The 16,511-nt window shown below is 44.5% G+C and overlaps 2 protein-coding genes across 2 annotated transcripts in view; one reads left to right on the forward strand and one right to left on the reverse strand.

The window, feature by feature from the left end:
• LOC135488068 (small acidic protein-like) lies at window positions 1-9,823 on the reverse strand. Its single transcript, XM_064772466.1, has 4 exons — window positions 9,678-9,823; window positions 2,565-2,675; window positions 2,221-2,278; window positions 1-790 (listed from the first exon to the last, which is right to left on the reverse strand). The coding sequence occupies exons 1-4, from the start codon at window positions 9,777-9,779 to the stop codon at window positions 477-479; spliced, it is 585 nt and encodes a 194-aa protein (XP_064628536.1). The 5' UTR covers window positions 9,780-9,823; the 3' UTR covers window positions 1-476.
• Window positions 9,808-16,511, forward strand: part of LOC135488066 (UBX domain-containing protein 11-like) — a 21,021-nt gene continuing 14,317 nt past the window's right edge. The window contains exons 1-5 of the mRNA XM_064772461.1: window positions 9,808-9,886; window positions 12,582-12,738; window positions 13,288-13,328; window positions 13,853-14,035; window positions 15,200-15,358. Of these exons, the coding sequence (XP_064628531.1) occupies window positions 12,674-12,738; window positions 13,288-13,328; window positions 13,853-14,035; window positions 15,200-15,358 (448 nt within the window). The 5' untranslated portion in view covers window positions 9,808-9,886; window positions 12,582-12,673. The remainder of the gene's footprint in view (window positions 9,887-12,581; window positions 12,739-13,287; window positions 13,329-13,852; window positions 14,036-15,199; window positions 15,359-16,511) is intronic.

Consider the following 16,511-nt stretch of genomic DNA (forward strand, 5'->3'; position numbering starts at 1 on the left):
AAGGACACTAGTTTTGGTCCCAAATTGGTTGTTTCTATGCAAATTGACCTCTCTAATCAGGACACCTCTCTATTAAGGACAACACTTGTCAGTCCTGAGGGTGTTCTTACTAGAGAGGTTCTACTGCACCCAAAAACATTTAAATCTAAACTTCATGAGGTCATGATTGTGTCAAATATCGTACTGGAACAATGAAGTGTATTTATCCCTCACTCGCCACATGAGTTATATTTTTTTCATGGGGATATCACCTCCAGTGGAACCTCCCTAAGCGGACACCTCTCTATCAAGGGCAACCTCTCTATTGAGGACACTAGTTTTGGTCCAAAAGTGGTGGTTTCCATTTAATTTGACCTCTCTAATCAGGCCACCGCTCTATTAAGGACAGCACGTCAGTCCCGAGGGTGTACTTAATAGAGAGGTTCTACTGTACTGTCATAAATGCAAGGTCTCATTTAAGAGTTAATAAGAGCACATCAACTGCTCCCTTTCACGAACGAGAGCTTCTTAATTCCAGCTAGCTTCTCATCTTTCTCCGAAACACTTTCTTTTTCCGATTCCTTCTTAGCTATCTCTGTTGATCCAACTTGACCATCCTCCTTTGAATCTTTCTTCTCATCAATTGTTTTCGTTTTCTCATTGTCTGGATTAGAAACACTGTCAGTGGTCTTCCCAACTGATGCACCCACATCATGGAATCCTAAGCCAGCGTGACGTGGACTGACCAACTTGTGTTCCATTCCCTCATTGTACTGCTCTTCAATCTCCCTCACTTTCTTCTCACTATCAACTGCAAGGAAAGCAAACCATCTAATCAATTTCAACAATGTAAACATTGTCAATCAACATGACCACCAATGTGAAACTGTTGCCAACATCCACACAGTTTACACGACTGCTTTGTGTAATGGAAGAATGCCAGCTCCTTGTACAATATTCAAACAGCTGATTTTTACCATCATGTGGCAACAACATGTATGTACTTAGCAACTTTCTGTTAATTACCATTGATCACAACTCTTAATAATAATAATAATACGAGTCTTATATAGCGCAGTATCCAACCATTTACTGGCCGCTCATAGCGCTTGATAGGCCTCTTTAAAAAGCAAATGTTTCAGTTGTCCCTTGAAAGATAACAGAGAGCTGCAGTTCCTAACAGTTGAAGGAAGTTTGTTCCACAGCTGAGGGGCTCCAATTGAAAATGCTCTACCACCGACTGACATGACATTGGTCTTTGGGATAGACAGAAGAACGGCCGATGAAGAGCGCAGAATTCGAGAAACGGTATGAACGGAGAGAAGTTCTGAAAGGTATTGGGGAGCAAGTTGATGAAGACACTTGTAAGTAAGAAGGAGAACCTTGTACTTGATGCGCTGTTGCACAGGAAGCCAATGTAGAGACCTGAGTACTGGGGAAATGGAAGATCGTTTCTTAGTCTTGGTAATTAGGCGAGCGGCAGAATTTTGTACCTTCTGTAGGGGTATAATTGTTGAATTGGGACAACCAAGGAAAAGGGAATTACAGAAATCCAGGCGAGATATTACAAGAGCCTGGACATATAACCTGGTGGTATTTGGAGTTAGATATTTTCTGATTTTCCCGATGTTACGAATGTGAAAATTGGTGGCCCGTACACATGTGTTAATGTGTTCTTTGAAATTGAAATCACGGTCCAAGATCACACCCAAATCTCTTGCAGAAACAGAAGAATATACATTTGCATCAATGATACGGATGGCGGGGAGATTAATAGTGCTGCTGAAACTGCGCCTAGTAAAATGGCAGCTTTTACTTAGCAAAATTAGGCTTCTGGTGTTCTGAAGTTTTATTCCCTCGTGATACTCGCACCATAACAACTGATTTTGAGATAACTGTGCGCCATAATGACCATGTGCCATAAATATGCCATAAGCATGAACATTACTCAAGGACTAACAGTGGGGATCCTTCCGAGTCCAACCCAGAACCTTATTATGAGCCCAGTGCGCTGAATTGTTATGCCACTGGAAACATGCGTAGCTTGTGAATGTGATGGACCTGTCCCTTGTCGATAACTTGATTAATTGGCACACAACAGTCATGGCAATAGAGCAGGGTGGGACAGTATCAGAATAAAATTTTTCAGTATTTTGGCACCCAAATTTAGTGGCACACACAAAGGTTCAATAAGAGCAAACCAGGGAGGGATGGTTTCAGATTGAAAGTTTGAACACTTACCAGCTTTAGTGTGCACAGTTTTGGTGTCCCCAATAACGAATCTACCAGAGTGCTGCTTCTATAACGAAATATTAGAACAATTCTAATACAGAACATTTCACTTGCATACCATTATCAGGCAATGTGGCAGGTATGACAGTGTCATTATCAAGCGCTTGGTCTTATTTATTCCATTTCGTATAAGGGTTTTCTTTGAAAATAGTTATTGTCTGATTCACGATGGCCTACGACCGAGACTAACTCTCTACACTACTTTCCAACTCAGGACAACCTGGCTAACATCAAACTGTCTGTTGGTGGATTTTCAAAGAATTGGGTTCTGATAATGTTTATCATGGCCTCACCTTGCCTGCACCCATAAGCCTGAGGAACTTCTGTTTCCTGTCATCATCTCCGAGGTTGGCCTGCTCCCACGCATTCGCCGAATGAACATTCTCATCTTTACCTTGCTCACCCTGTAAACGATAAATGAAAAGGTCTTTTAACCCCTAGAACCTGAGCGGCCGGTTTCTGTGCCGCTGACAAGAGGCACATGGTGCTGAACGGTAAGGCCCACCAGCTCCTGAATGAGTATTAGTTCAGCCACCTACCACGGGATGTCTTTCCCATCACTTAGTGTGTTGCTGAGGCAGGTCAAGCAGACAAACTTTTCATAGGGCAGCCTAGCAGGGTGCCTAGGGCTAGGAAAGAGCCGATTTTGGTAAAAATGTCATGAAAGTGGCCACCACACGTCTTTTTGCCTCCGTTATAAAGAAATGGAGGTGTCTTCTTTCATTCAGGACTCTATTTTACATAGAGGGAAGCTAAAGGAACATCCCAAACTTTACTTGGATTTTATTGGAAGGTTTTTCTCTTATTTTTTTTTCTTTTAACTAGATTCTTTTCAAATACCCTCTCAATACCCCAGGAACCCAGGGTACGGAGGTGGGTACCTAAGGGTTAAACATTTCCCCTTTGAAATAAGGGGTCTATTTCTAAGCTATAGCCTAGAAAACTCTACCATAAGGTTATTAACCTTTGGTAGTATATATCATGCTAATTCCTGCTAGCTCCGCTAGATGTCTGCAGTGTAGAAAAAGAGAGTCTGCGCATGCCATGGCGCATGCGCAGACCTCCCTTCCTCTGGAGTGACCACCTGAGATTGTCCTCGTTCCTGTAGACACCCACTTACACCGTGATGGGTAGCCCCCAAGAGGGGAGGACGGGTGGGATCCAGAAAACTTAGAGTTTTCTAGGCTATAGCTTAGAAATAGACCCCTTATTTCAAAGGGGAAATATTTCTTGCGCTAATGAGCCTAGAAAACTCTACCATAAGGTTATTAACCTTTGGTAATATATATTATGCTGAATCAGCAGAGGAAGGTGGGAGTATATGAGAATAAGGGGATACCCACCGGAAAAAACAGAGAAAGACCTCCAAACCGTGATACCGGCGGAGAATCTAATTTGGTAAAGACCAACTTTATCCCCCCCCCCCCCCGAAAAAAGGAGAGGCGGTGGATACGAAACCTATGCAGTGTTGGAACATGCCACCACTGGGCAAAGCCTCCTACTACCATCTAGCTGCTGCTGGACATCGTGTAGATAGTGGGAGGTGAAAGTCGTCTCTCGTGCCCATGAGCCGGCTTGAAGAATGTCTCGCACTGGGATGCCCGCAGAGAAAGCCCAAGACGCCGAGAGCTTCCGGACGTCGTGACCCCTCGGGTGAGCCCCTCCCCCACTAGGAGTATTGTCGTACGCATAGCAAACAACTTTCTTTAACCAAGACGAAATTGTTTTTGTAGACACTGTGCCTTCACCGCGGCACTTAACAAACAGGGACTGACCATCCCTATGACCCCCCGTACAATGCAAATAAAACTTCAACGACCTTACTGGGCACAAAAACCTGTCTGGCGTGTCTCTGCCCGAGAACGCGTCATGACGAGGAATAAAGAAAGGTTTTGGATCAACCTGCGCTGCCTGGGTCTTAGCTAGAAAACCAGGCACCGTTCTGAGAGAGACACCCTTATCAGAAAAAACTAAATCGCGCTTATCTCTAGAAATGGCATGTAGTTCACTGGCCCTCTTGGTGCTCGCCAGTGCTAGCAAAAAACAGGTTTTCCAGGTAAGAAACTGCTTATCCTGGACTGAGCCATATGTTGGAGGCTCAAAAGGGGCCGACATAAGACTCTTTAATACCAAAACTAAATCCCAATCTGGCACTCTTTGCCTAACGACAGGTCTGTCGTGACTAAAGTTCTTGATCAAACTTGATAACACTGGGTGACTTCCCACCGTGTAACCGTCAAAAATTGGCAAAACATCTGACAAAGCCGACCTATGGTTTGTCACTGTGCTCACCGATCTCTTGAGATCCTCAAAGAGGTACAAAAGATAATCTCCAACTAGTTGAATGGAGACAGACTCCAGAGACCTACCCCGCCTATCGAGCCAACCTTTGAATGCGGAGAAGTGGCTCTCATACACTGAACGTGAGGAGAGCCTCTGAGGTCTGGCTGCCCTTCGCGCAACCTCTTCAGAAAAACCTCTCTGAATGAGCGAACGCTCGATAACAACCAAACGTGCAGGTCCAACATCCCCGGGTTGGAGTGGTAAACATTGGATGTTGGTTGGTGTAGCATTTTCCTGGATAGAGGAAGGGCCAGAGGAAATTCCACCAGGAGCCCCAGCAATGTTGGGAACCACGGCTGAGATGGCCATGCTGGAGCCACCAAGAGAATGAGACAATTGGCTGACGCAATTTTCTGCAGAACCTGTGAGACTAGCCTCACAGGAGGGAAAGCATATGCGACTAGGTCGTCCCACTGGAGGGTCATCGCATCTGTCGCCCAAGACTGATCGTCTGGGAAAGGGCTGACATACAGTGGCAGCTGGTGGTTGAGATATGTTGCAAACAGGTCTATCTGTAACATGGGGAACAAGTTGTGAATCTGTCTGAACAGAGACACTGACAGAGTCCACTCGCCCGGCAATATCTGATTCTTGCGACTGAGACTGTCCGCCATGACATTCTTTTTGCCTGGGATATACGCCACTCTGAGGGATATCTGATGTAGTTGGCAGAACCTGAACAGGTCTCGAGTCAACATAAAAAGGGCGATGGAATGAGTGCCCCCCTGGCGCCGAATGTACGAAACTACCGTGGTGTTGTCTGACAAGACCCGGACACACTTCCCCTTTACTAGATGTAGGAAATGCGCCAGGGCGAGAATTACTGCCTTCATTTCCAGGAGGTTGATGTGCAAACTCTGGTCTTCCTGATTCCAGAGGCCTGACACCATGTCCCGGGCGAGATGCGCCCCCCCCAACCTGACTCGCTGGCATCGCATACCAGAGACATTTGGGGCTCGGGAGGATGCAAGGGATCTCCGGCAAGCAGATTGTCCCTGTAGCCCCACCATTCTAAAGCTTCGAAGAACAGGGCAGTCAGCGGGACCACTTTGTCTAGGGGGTCCTGGTGGACCCTGAAGAAACATTTGAGATAAAACTGCAGGGGTCTCAAATGGAGACGACCTAGGGGAATGAAGTCCGCGACGAAGTTTAGCAGGCCTAGAAAAGCGAGGAAGTCCCCCGCCCGAACCTCCACCTGACTTCTGAGCTGCGATATCCATGACATGACCTTGTCGATCGACTGCAGAGAGGGAAAAACGAGGCCTCTTACCAGATCGAACAACACCCCTAGATACACGAACACCTGACGCGGCAGAAGGTTCGACTTTTCTAGATTGATGATGATGCCCAATTTCTCTGCCAGATGCAAGACAAATTGCAGCTGCTCTAGAAGGGTCTCTGGAGACTTGGCCCTCAGTAGCCAGTCGTCCAAATAGAGGTTGATCAGGATAGCCAGACGCCTCAGATACACGGCCATCTCCTTCAGAACTTTTGTGAAGATGAATGGAGCCGACGCTAGGCCGAAACAAAGGGCCCGGAAGCGATAGACTGTGTCGTTTATGGCAAACTGAAGGTAACGACGATGTGATTTGTGAACCGGAATGTGAAAATACGCGTCCTTCATGTCTAGGGTGGCCACGTACTCCCCTTGATTTAGCTGCGCTCTTACTGAGTGCACAGACTCCATTTTGAACTTGGGGACTGCAAGGTGCCTGTTCAAGAGCTTTAGATCTATCACTGGACGGAAACCCCCAGTCTTCTTTGGTACGCAGAACATATGGGAATAGAAGCCTGGAACCAGCTCTGATCGAGGGACAACCTCGATTGCCTCCTTTAGAAGCATCGCTTGTATCTCGCCCAAAAGCGCCTGGCACTTTTGAGGATCTTTTGGGAGCTGAACATTCCGGTGTATTGGAGATAGAGGGGGAAGAGATTTGAATTTTAACTGAAGGCCCTCCCTGACTACACTTCGCACCCAGATGTTGCTTGTGATATTCTCCCACTCGGATGCGAAGTGCTGAAACCTTGCCCCTACTGGAGGTCCCTGACATGGGGGCAAGGCCTGAGGAAAAGAGGTTAGGAGAATTTCTTAGGACCGGCATGCGCTGCGCGTGCAGGCTGACCCCCAGAAACACCGGGAGAGTTGAACCTATAAGAACCCCCATGGCCACGACCCCTAGCATAGGGGCGAGAACCCCTCATCGCCCCATAAGAATTATACGCACCCCTTGGCTGGGCCTGGTACGAATTAGCCAAAACAGAAGGCCTAGTAAAGGGCTTTTTCTTTGGCGCCCCCGAATCCCCTGCTCTCTTGGCCACTCCATGCAACTTATTATGCTTGGCAGTGAATTTATTCAACTGGGGAACCACATTCCCGAACAAAGAATGTTGGTCCCCTGAGGGGGGAAGAAATGGTTGATTAAGGAGCCAATTCCTGGCCGCTTGCGGGAGCAGGGAATCCGGGATGGCCTCTAGAAAGGCCTTTCTCCGAGAATTAATCGACATGGCCACCGCGGTCGCAGAAAACTCTGCCGCATGCTTTACCGCCAGCACTAGACTAGACAGGAACCTTTTCCTGGCTTCTAGATCGATGTCTGTAGGATCCTGAATGTTATCAATCTTTCTGATACCACCCAGGAGAACATCCATGGCATTGATCGCCAGTAATGACCTTCTAGCCTGACGCTCAATGCCCTTGACCTCCTCCGCCTTGATCTTGACAGAGGACTCCTTGACAGTGGCGTAAGACTCCATACTAACCCCCACGTCCGCCGCAGAAGGCTGAAGGGAATCGGACTTAACTGAATAAAACTTTTCCCTATATTTGGGAATCCTTCTCTTACCCAACTTTTTCCCTGCAATAAGGGAAGGGGGCAGAGAGTTTGGGTCCTCAACCTTTAGCGTGGCGTCTCCCCACATTTGTTGGTGAAGACAAGCGAATGAGGAGGGGATGATAGAAGAATGAGGAAAGGTGGAGGGCTTTCTTACTTCGTCCCCATCCTCCAGCTGAGACAAGGCAGTCACCTTTGAGGATGACACCTTCCTCGAGGGGAGATCCTCCCCTAGCACGACCTGAAGGTTATCCATTAGCACAGCAAATTCTGATGATAACTTTGGGTCCTCGGGCTGAGCCAGGTCCTGACTAGAGATTACTGAACGAATATCCTCGTCCTCACTAAACCCCGTATGGGAGGGGGCGTGAAGATGTAAACTGACCTGGCGGTCAGGGGAATACTCCGAGCCCTCCGGTGACCGAGAACGAGAAGTTGGTATAAATGTAGGCGCCCGAGCCAAAGGATGCTGAGGCCGAGCAGCTACCGAAGCATCCCCCCTAGCCCTAACGAAATTCTGATAATCCAGAAAATCTTGGTACATATCAGGGTCAAAACCTGAGCGACCCTGATAAGTACCCTGAGCGTCGTCATTAGGCTTACCCTCGTTCACATACCGATGCATAGCTCTAGATCTGGCCCTAGACCTAACAGACGGAGATAAAGTTAACCCAGGAGGGGAACCACCGACTGACGATTGAGGAGAGCGGGACCTGCCCCTCTGCCTATTTGGGGAAAATAGAGCGGAAATGGGATCCCGATGGTCAGAAGACACCTGGACCTCCATAGCTACCTCTCCAGCATTACCCGGAAAATCCCCAACCCCCAGCTGAACACGATCAGGGGAGGAGCCGGGAGACGAAGGTCTACTAGCTAAAGCACTACTGACAGGGCCAGGGCCGGGAAACAAGGCACGCTGATGCCCGGACCCGGTCCTATCCTTCTTAGTCCTCTTACTAGCCTTATCCTTGCCCATGCTGATACCACGATAGGCAGGAACAAAAGCAACAGAGTACTGACGAAACAAAAGACGTTGGTTCTGCTCGTCAGTATAAAAGCAGCTACTAAGCGGGTATGCTGTTCGCAGTAAGCCAAAGCAATGCAAAAACAATAACAGTAAACAGAAGCTATGCGTACGACGAATACCGCGTGAGGCAGGGCGCAAACAATAGCAACTGCAATGTAAGCAAAAGCAACAGCGTTAGCGACAAACTAAAGCTGGAAAACAGGGAAGAAATCGAAAAAATTATCGATAAACATACCCTCATTTGCAAACTAGCAAAGCAAACAAGTGACACCGACACCGGTGTCTGCAGGAATGAGGACAATCTCAGGTGGTCACTCCAGAGGAAGGGAGGTCTGCGCATGCGCCATGGCATGCGCAGACTCTCTTTTTCTACACTGCAGACATCTAGCGGAGCTAGCAGGAATTAGCATAATATATACTACCAAAGGTTAATAACCTTATGGTAGAGTTTTCTAGGCTCATTAGCGCAAGAAATACTGTCTTGGCAAGCCTTTTCAGATATGCTGCAAGGGGCCAAATTAACTTAAAAGGGATTTATGATAATGTAGGCATTAACTTAACTATGACCATTTTGAAAGCCATTGCAACAGTGAGAAAGTTATATGAATTTGATGCAGTAGCGACTCTCTTGAGACCTCACAAACAACTATGCCCGCGATTGCCAGCGGGTGATTCGCTATCATAGGCCATATCTATAGCGCACAATGAAAAAGGTATACCACAGCCATAGGCCTACCCGCGGCTTTAGTATGGGAGAAATGCCGTACGAATGTTCAATAAACCATGCCACATGTGGGAAGAGATACGGGACGCATCCACAAAAGAACTCTCGTACCTTTAGCCTTTTGATCTAGGGATACGGGTCCCGTACCTCTACTCTAGCAGCAAGAGTCGACTAGGCCTTTTCGTAGAAGACAAATCAGAGCCGAGACAAATCAAATGCGCACACACAGAACAAGTCAGAAGGCCTAAGCCAACTTCCAACAATGCCAAGAGGCATGGTGATCCTTTGTTCAAGGTGAAACGCATGACTTGTCAGCGCCAAAACAAACTTTTTCGAATTCGTCTGTATTTTGTGAGACACCCAGTAGTAGTATTAACTATTATAGTGTGTACAAAATCCCCTGTTCATGAATTATAACTCATTTCCTAAGCTTTTCAAACATTTCATTAGTATGGAATATTTGTTCATGGTATCAACATACTTCTTGGAGCTTTTCCACACTTCTTTTCTCTCCTCTTTTGTCAGAATCCATCAGTTTTTCGGGTGATTTTTCACCACAAAATGCTGGGTTTGCAGCAGCCATTTTGAAGACGAGGTCGGAATTGTTCGAGGTTGGATCGGAAACAGCATGGCGGCTGTCGATGTAAACAAATCGAAATCTTCTTAGTTTCAGCTGGTTTCAGGACATTGGTATGTACAATTTCTCAAGATGTGGATGTAAGGTACTGTATAAAGTACATAAGAAGGTGATAAGATAATTTCATAAACCTCAGCACTGACTGAAAACCGGTAGGCCTACTGGCAGTCGGAAATGTGAGCTAAACGTCAAATCAACATCATCATGAGCCTTGCGGCGGTTAGTTCCACCTTTGCCCTGTGTGTTAAAAGGGGGACTATAGGCAGGAGCAGAGGGGCTAATTTGGCCATCTTCAGGTGACTAATATACACAGCAAGGGCCCTGGGTCATGTCAGATTCAGCACTAAATATATTCCTCGTACAAACTTGAATCATTGCAACATACTGTGAGATTTGAGAGACCCCTATTGGCGACTTGGTGTAACTTTATCTTGCCTGCCTAGCTGCTGCCTATAATGTCCCTTTAAGAATTGAAGGGTAAGGTTAAGGTACTACGTTGTTCACATGCCTGGCCCGGTCCCCGTTATAATACATGGCTGATGGCATGATATAGGCCCACGCATTTTGAAAGAACTTCGGCCCCGGATATGCTGAAGTTCTTATAGTTGCTTTCATTTTCACAATAGCTCTTGGATTTTCATCAAACCTACCTCAAATTGATTGTTACAGCATGTCCCCACGTTACCTTTTAATCCATTAAAAAATTCACTCCGACCGTGTACCCAGGTACCGTGTGTAACCGCGTGGATGTACGGTGAGAGTCTTGGTGTGGAGAGGCTATGTACTGGCTGGGAAGACCTATGCACTCAGCTACCTTTTCACACTTGCTAGCCAGCGGCAGGAGCTGTAAGCGAGAAGCGTGTAAAGCAGAGCCAAGTAGTGCTATGTACATCTAGCTGCTGCACTAGAGGCATCACACTCACCCTGTGGAATGCCACTCAACACACAAACTCTCAAACCACAATTTATCGCTTTGTCCCTCCACAAACTTCCTGCACGTAATTGTCAAGAACTTTTGGTGCTGTCAGACTCAGACAGTTAATTTGTGAAGTATCACCATAAATAGGAATTGTTTATCGAGTGAAATCCCTCACCGAAAAGCAGTGTGATATCAGTCAGGATTCAGTCAGGTTGCAGTGTTACCTCACATTTTTATGGCAGTGTTGAAATCAGTGGAAAGCAGTCATAGGGAGTGTTTTTCAGTCACGCAATACCAAAGCATACAGTTATACAGCAATCAAAAATAGAGGTTAGGGAGTCATAAGCAGTGGTAAGACAGTCAAAATCAGTGGTAAGGCAGTCAAAAGCAGTGCTCATTTAAATATTTAGGCTGACTGATTTCCACTGCTTTTGACACTGAAAATGACTCCCCACTATGCATCATGCACAGGGCTGGCAGTGGGGTTCAGTGTTAATTTAAATATTTCGCAGCACACTGAATCCACACTGAAACAGCACTGATTTTGACTGCCATTTCCAAAACCTCTTGGAGGGAGCAGTCATTTTCAGTGTTAATATGAATAATTTATTTAATGGCATGCAGGCACGGATGCCGAGAAAGGTTTGGGGGACGTGACCCCCCTGTGCTGATGACAACCAAAGAAATTGTTCGAAAAAGCAAAAACTTCTAGCGAACTGTTACTTTTGCTGTCCTATTTTAGACGGTGTGTTTGCGTCCAATATGGCAGTGATGACGTCATCTGCACAAATAGAGGACATCGCATGATTGTATGATGACGTGACACAGTAAAAAGATGACAAATTCACGTCCTTGACCTACGTCATTGCAAACTTTGTCATAATGACAGTGGTCAGATGGGGTTACTAGACAATTGAAACGACACATGGCACATAGCTACTGTGATGTCAGGGATTGAAGCTAGATCAAATTGACGTCCAAATAAAGTAACTGCACGCAGCCTGTAGAATTAAATGATCTACTGATTGATGTGTATTGAGCTCCCATGCAGATAATTTGCAGTGTATGCATACATTACAATTAACACCTATAGGGCCTACAGTAGATGCATGAAGATACATGCAGATATCTTGCAGTGTATGCATGCATTACAACACCTATAGGGCCTATACAGCCTTCTTGATTTGCTGAAAATACAACTTCAGTGTCTGTCGAGATTACCCTTTTTGCATTCATTTGGCTCCTTATGTGTTCCAATTCAAACTGACTAAAACTCCCCTCTTCTCATATTGAAATTCGGGTAAATATCGAGAAATATGAAGAGGTACCATAATTTCTTGAATGTTTGACTATCAAATTCAAACTTACTAGCTTCCTGTCTCAGGTTGCATTATGGGTGATATTTAACACTGAATTTGACTGCAATTACCACTGCTTTACACTGCCATCAAGTCTTAATCTCACCAGTCATAAAGCAGTGGTTTTCAGTCATGTTGAAAATGCCACGGGTTTCGATCAGAGTTGGAGAAGTGGAAATCAGTGGTCTTTCAGTCATAGGCAGTGTTTTTGAAATACGTCGTTCATAATGATATGCAAGTGGCAGTGCTTTGCAGTGGTCTTTCAGTCAAAATCAGTGGTTTTAAAACATTAAGAAAAAATGATATGCCTAAGACAGTCATATGCAGTGGGGGTTTCAGTCAAAAGCAGTGTGATGCAGTCATTTTCAGTGCACTGCCTTTCGGTGAGGGATGACCACATTTCTTTTTGTAAAATGTTGGTGAAAATTAGTGAAGTATCATCTCTGAATTGTCTACAACTCTTTTATTCAGTGTGAGTGATCAAACATACATGAATGTGACCACCATCCATGAGTGATAGACATACATGCCATTGCTAACCAAAAGAACTTCACAAGTACAGAATGAGTTCCCCATATTCTAACCTCAACAAATCACGGAAGGCTTCCCTGCCAGCCTTTAATAGTGGGTAAGTAAATTGTAAACTTCTCATCACACGAGGTAAACTTCTTAGCGGGGAATGTCCATGCCTCCATTTTTATCATGATGATGGAGGCATGAGTGTTTCTGCTTGCCATTGTGGTTATGAATGTAAATTAGTCCACTTGGTAAGTAATGGGTGTTTTGCTTGCCCGAGGGTGTATACTAGGTGAAAGGAATCTCAGTTTTACACCCCAAGTTTTACATCTCATTCCAAGGATGATGCAGTAAGAGTTAAAGCAACTTGATCATGGTTGTAAATGGGCATCATAGTGCAGGGAATCATGGATTGATTCTTTACTCCTCTTGACCATAGAAACAGTTTCAAGGGCAGTTCAAATATGCATATGATTGAAAATGTTAATTAATGAAATCTCAAGAGGTAGTAACTAGGAGTCATTGCTGGGCCTTATATCTTAAAGTGTTCTTTTTTGGCTATGCAAAGATTCCACAAAAAGTACGTTTTATGGTTGGCTGTAAAACAAAATGCAGTGTTCTGTAATATGAGGTCATTTGATTTGATTTTATGTTTTTACAGCCATCGGTCAGTTCCCTTCAGACAGACTATGGATATCATGGGTGCGTATTTTTTCTTTGTTACAAATTTGTGTTGGTTGTTGCATGGTCATCATTCGTTCACCGTCAAAGTCTTGGCCTGTTGTACTCGTAACTTATGTCACTGACACTGCTAGTGCTAAGTTTGAAAGGACTTTTATACATGATTCGTTTGGGAGCTTGGTTGCCAATATTCAGTACATTACAAGACATGAAAGCACTGGAATAAGTGCTGGAAAATTCAATTTAAAAAAAAGTTTTGGGCTCACCTATGGGGATGTGTGCCATGAAGCGTCACCAGTCCATTAGCACGTGGCACATCTTGTAACCGCTGGAACTTTTGATAATTTGAACCGGAACTTTTTGGTGATATCAGGTATCAAAGGCTCAGTCCAGTCTGATTCACTACTTGGCCACAATCGGTATACTATGACATATATTTGGGTCAAAACAAAAAAGAGCTAAAAAGTGCTTTTCCTCAACAACTAATTCGATTGCTGTGAAATACTTGATGTTTTAACATGCATGTTATGAATGTTGTGTTGTAGATATTGTACGTTCACCTAAGACCTCCATCAGTGATGACATCGATGAGGACCGTCTCCTTGGAGAGGTCACCTCCCACATTGCTGCCTCCAAGATGAGACCCCGCGACCCATATGCTAGTGCTTTACCAAGGCTTAGTGAAAGTAAACCAGGGAGTCGCATGAGTGGACCTATCAACCCCAGTGGTGTGTATTCATGTGACATTACAGAGTCAAGATGATCGTTCAGACGGATTGAGCCGGAAATTTCGAGACTCCATGATGATAAGTTGTTATTCGACTAGCAATATACTGGTGATAGTTGGTCAGCAGTTTGTAGACTCATAGCCTTGTGGTTTACATCAAAGATGGAGTCACTAGGCCAATAAACCCAATTGATGCCTAACCGTAGTTGCACGCAAAAAAGGCTCATCCCGCCAGAAGATGAATATAACAAGATGCTGTCAATCTGTATTTCTTGGAAATGAATGTTCAACAAGTGGTTCTTATTTAATGTCAATGGCCTTAATCACACTGCAGATAGGCAATTTTTGATTGCAGCTATTTGAGATGATTATTGCTGTGGTAAACAATAATGAGCTTCCTTGCCTGCTTGTAAAATCACTTGTCACAGTGATCTGTGGACTAATATTTATTGCACATCACATCAATGACCTGTGACTGCAATTGACCCCTGTGCAGACAAGTGATTTCTGTTGCATTCGATATGATGCACTGTCTTACCAAACATGCTCGGGTGGAGCTGTCCTTGCATTATAACCTTCGTGAGCGCCTCAGTTTTGGAATACATTTAAGCTCCGCCCTCGATGTGTTTGGTGAGACAATCAATATCTCCAGTTCCGTATCAATTCCTTAATTTAATCCTTCTTAAGGGTTGACCACAGGTACCGCCATTTTGGCTAGGACTGGAAATCCTGAAGCAATTAGAACTCCTTCAAAACGTAGTAAATGCTCATTTAAAGGGCTGGAGTCTGTTCTTTGTTTTCCAGAGAACAGCCTCCGGCCCTTGAAATGAGCATTCAATTCATTTGGAAAGAGTTCTAATTGCTTTAGAATTTGGAGGTCTAGCCAAAATGGCGGTACCTATGGTCAACCCTTAAACATAAACTTTTATTGTTCATTGGGTGTATTTGGAGCTTGAATCATGAATATGCATGGCAGTTTCTGGGTAATTATTTGCAGTGCTTTGATCGTTTGAGCAACTGAAACCTTTTCGATTTAGTGCTGTTATAAGTAAAAATAAAATCATTTATGCAGATGAAACTACTGATTCATCTGAGCAGTTAATTTGATGAACATCTCACATTTCCAAAAGGAAAGCTATGATTTGGCTCTCACTTGTCCTTTCAGCATTACCTCCTCCAAATGATATGGACTTGATGTCAACCATGATGTCTCGGATATCACAATTAGAGCTGCGCGTACAATTCCAGGCAAAAGAAGTTGGTGAGAAGGAGAAAAAGATTAACATCCTCGAAGACAAGATCAAGATACTGAACAAATCAAGAGGTAACATATTTCTCTCAGTATAAACCACTTTTCTAAGTATGAATTCATGAAGATCATATCCTAATATCCCACAGAATTGTTTGTTTGGGATCCTGACCTTACTGTCGGTGTCCTTGGTCAGACATCCCAGCTGTCAGAGGAAATAGTAGATACTCACTGCAAATGTTCTTATAAATATACCTACCCTGCAATAATCATGGCAATTGGTCTATTTAAAAAACTTCTTAGTCTAAAATTGAAAAATCACTTGTTGGTATGGTTGTTGCTGCCCAACATCAAATAAACCCCGAGTGTGATGGAACCAGGCAAACTAAAATGTAATTTTGTGAGGGATATTGAGAAACCCACCATTTGTCGAATCTGTCCAGACCTCTTCCGTCCGTAACTTTGAAATGAAAGCAGATTTTCTGTCAATAGTTACAAAGATGATGCATCAGGAGTCAGAGGTGTCTCATGCACAGTACAACACCTGTCACAATTTTTGACCTTGACCTTGACCCTGTGACCTTAAATCCCTTCCGCTCCAGAACTTTTGAATGTTTGATATTTACAGGGATGGTGAATTTGGTGTTGGAGGTGTGTGAGTCTGCACTCTTCCGTATTTTTGAATGATAATAATTTTCCTGATTCCTCACACCATTAACTCTGTAGTGCATATACCAGGGTAGGCAAAAGATCCCATCCAAGGTCTGGGTTTTCCACTAGCCTTAATGGTCTGGCGGGCTGCCTGACCATGGGCTGCCTGACTTTTTTTGGGGAATTTTTTTTGATGACCCAGGAACACCTCTAGTTCACTTCCTTAAGCTCCATTATGCCTCTAGAGACATGCAAAATGCTTTAAAAGCTCTTAAAAGTCAAGAAATGTGACTTGAAAAAGAACTTTGAAGAAAAATGTCAACTATTTTCCCGCGCGTGTGATGATTTCGTAGATCCGCCAGACCATTCACAGACCCTGCGGAGAGCACTGCAAGGTGTACTGTAAATGGTAACCTATTGTGGAATGAAGTCTTCATAAAGATAATTATCCATGCCAGGAGTAACAGGTGTATATCTTGGCCCTATGCTAGAAACTACACAGCACCCTGCAGTTGTAGCGGGAATGATGTAGTATTTTGTATTTTTGTGGGTTACTTACTTTTTGTTGGCAGTCTAA

This window comes from Lineus longissimus, chromosome 5 (genome assembly GCF_910592395.1).
Source record: "Lineus longissimus chromosome 5, tnLinLong1.2, whole genome shotgun sequence".
Lineage (NCBI taxonomy): Eukaryota > Metazoa > Nemertea > Pilidiophora > Heteronemertea > Lineidae > Lineus > Lineus longissimus.

Excerpts from the sequence above, each read along its gene's own strand:
- LOC135488068 (XM_064772466.1), bottom strand. The coding sequence starts at position 9,779 with ATGGCTGCTGCAAACCCAGCATTTTGTGGTGAAAAATCACCCGAAAAA. Across the intron at positions 2,676-9,677 it reads GTGTGGAAAAGCTCCAAGAA|GGTGAGCAAGGTAAAGATGA; the intron begins GTATGTTGATAC and ends TATCGTTTACAG. Across the intron at positions 2,279-2,564 it reads GGCTTATGGGTGCAGGCAAG|AAGCAGCACTCTGGTAGATT; the intron begins GTGAGGCCATGA and ends ATTTCGTTATAG.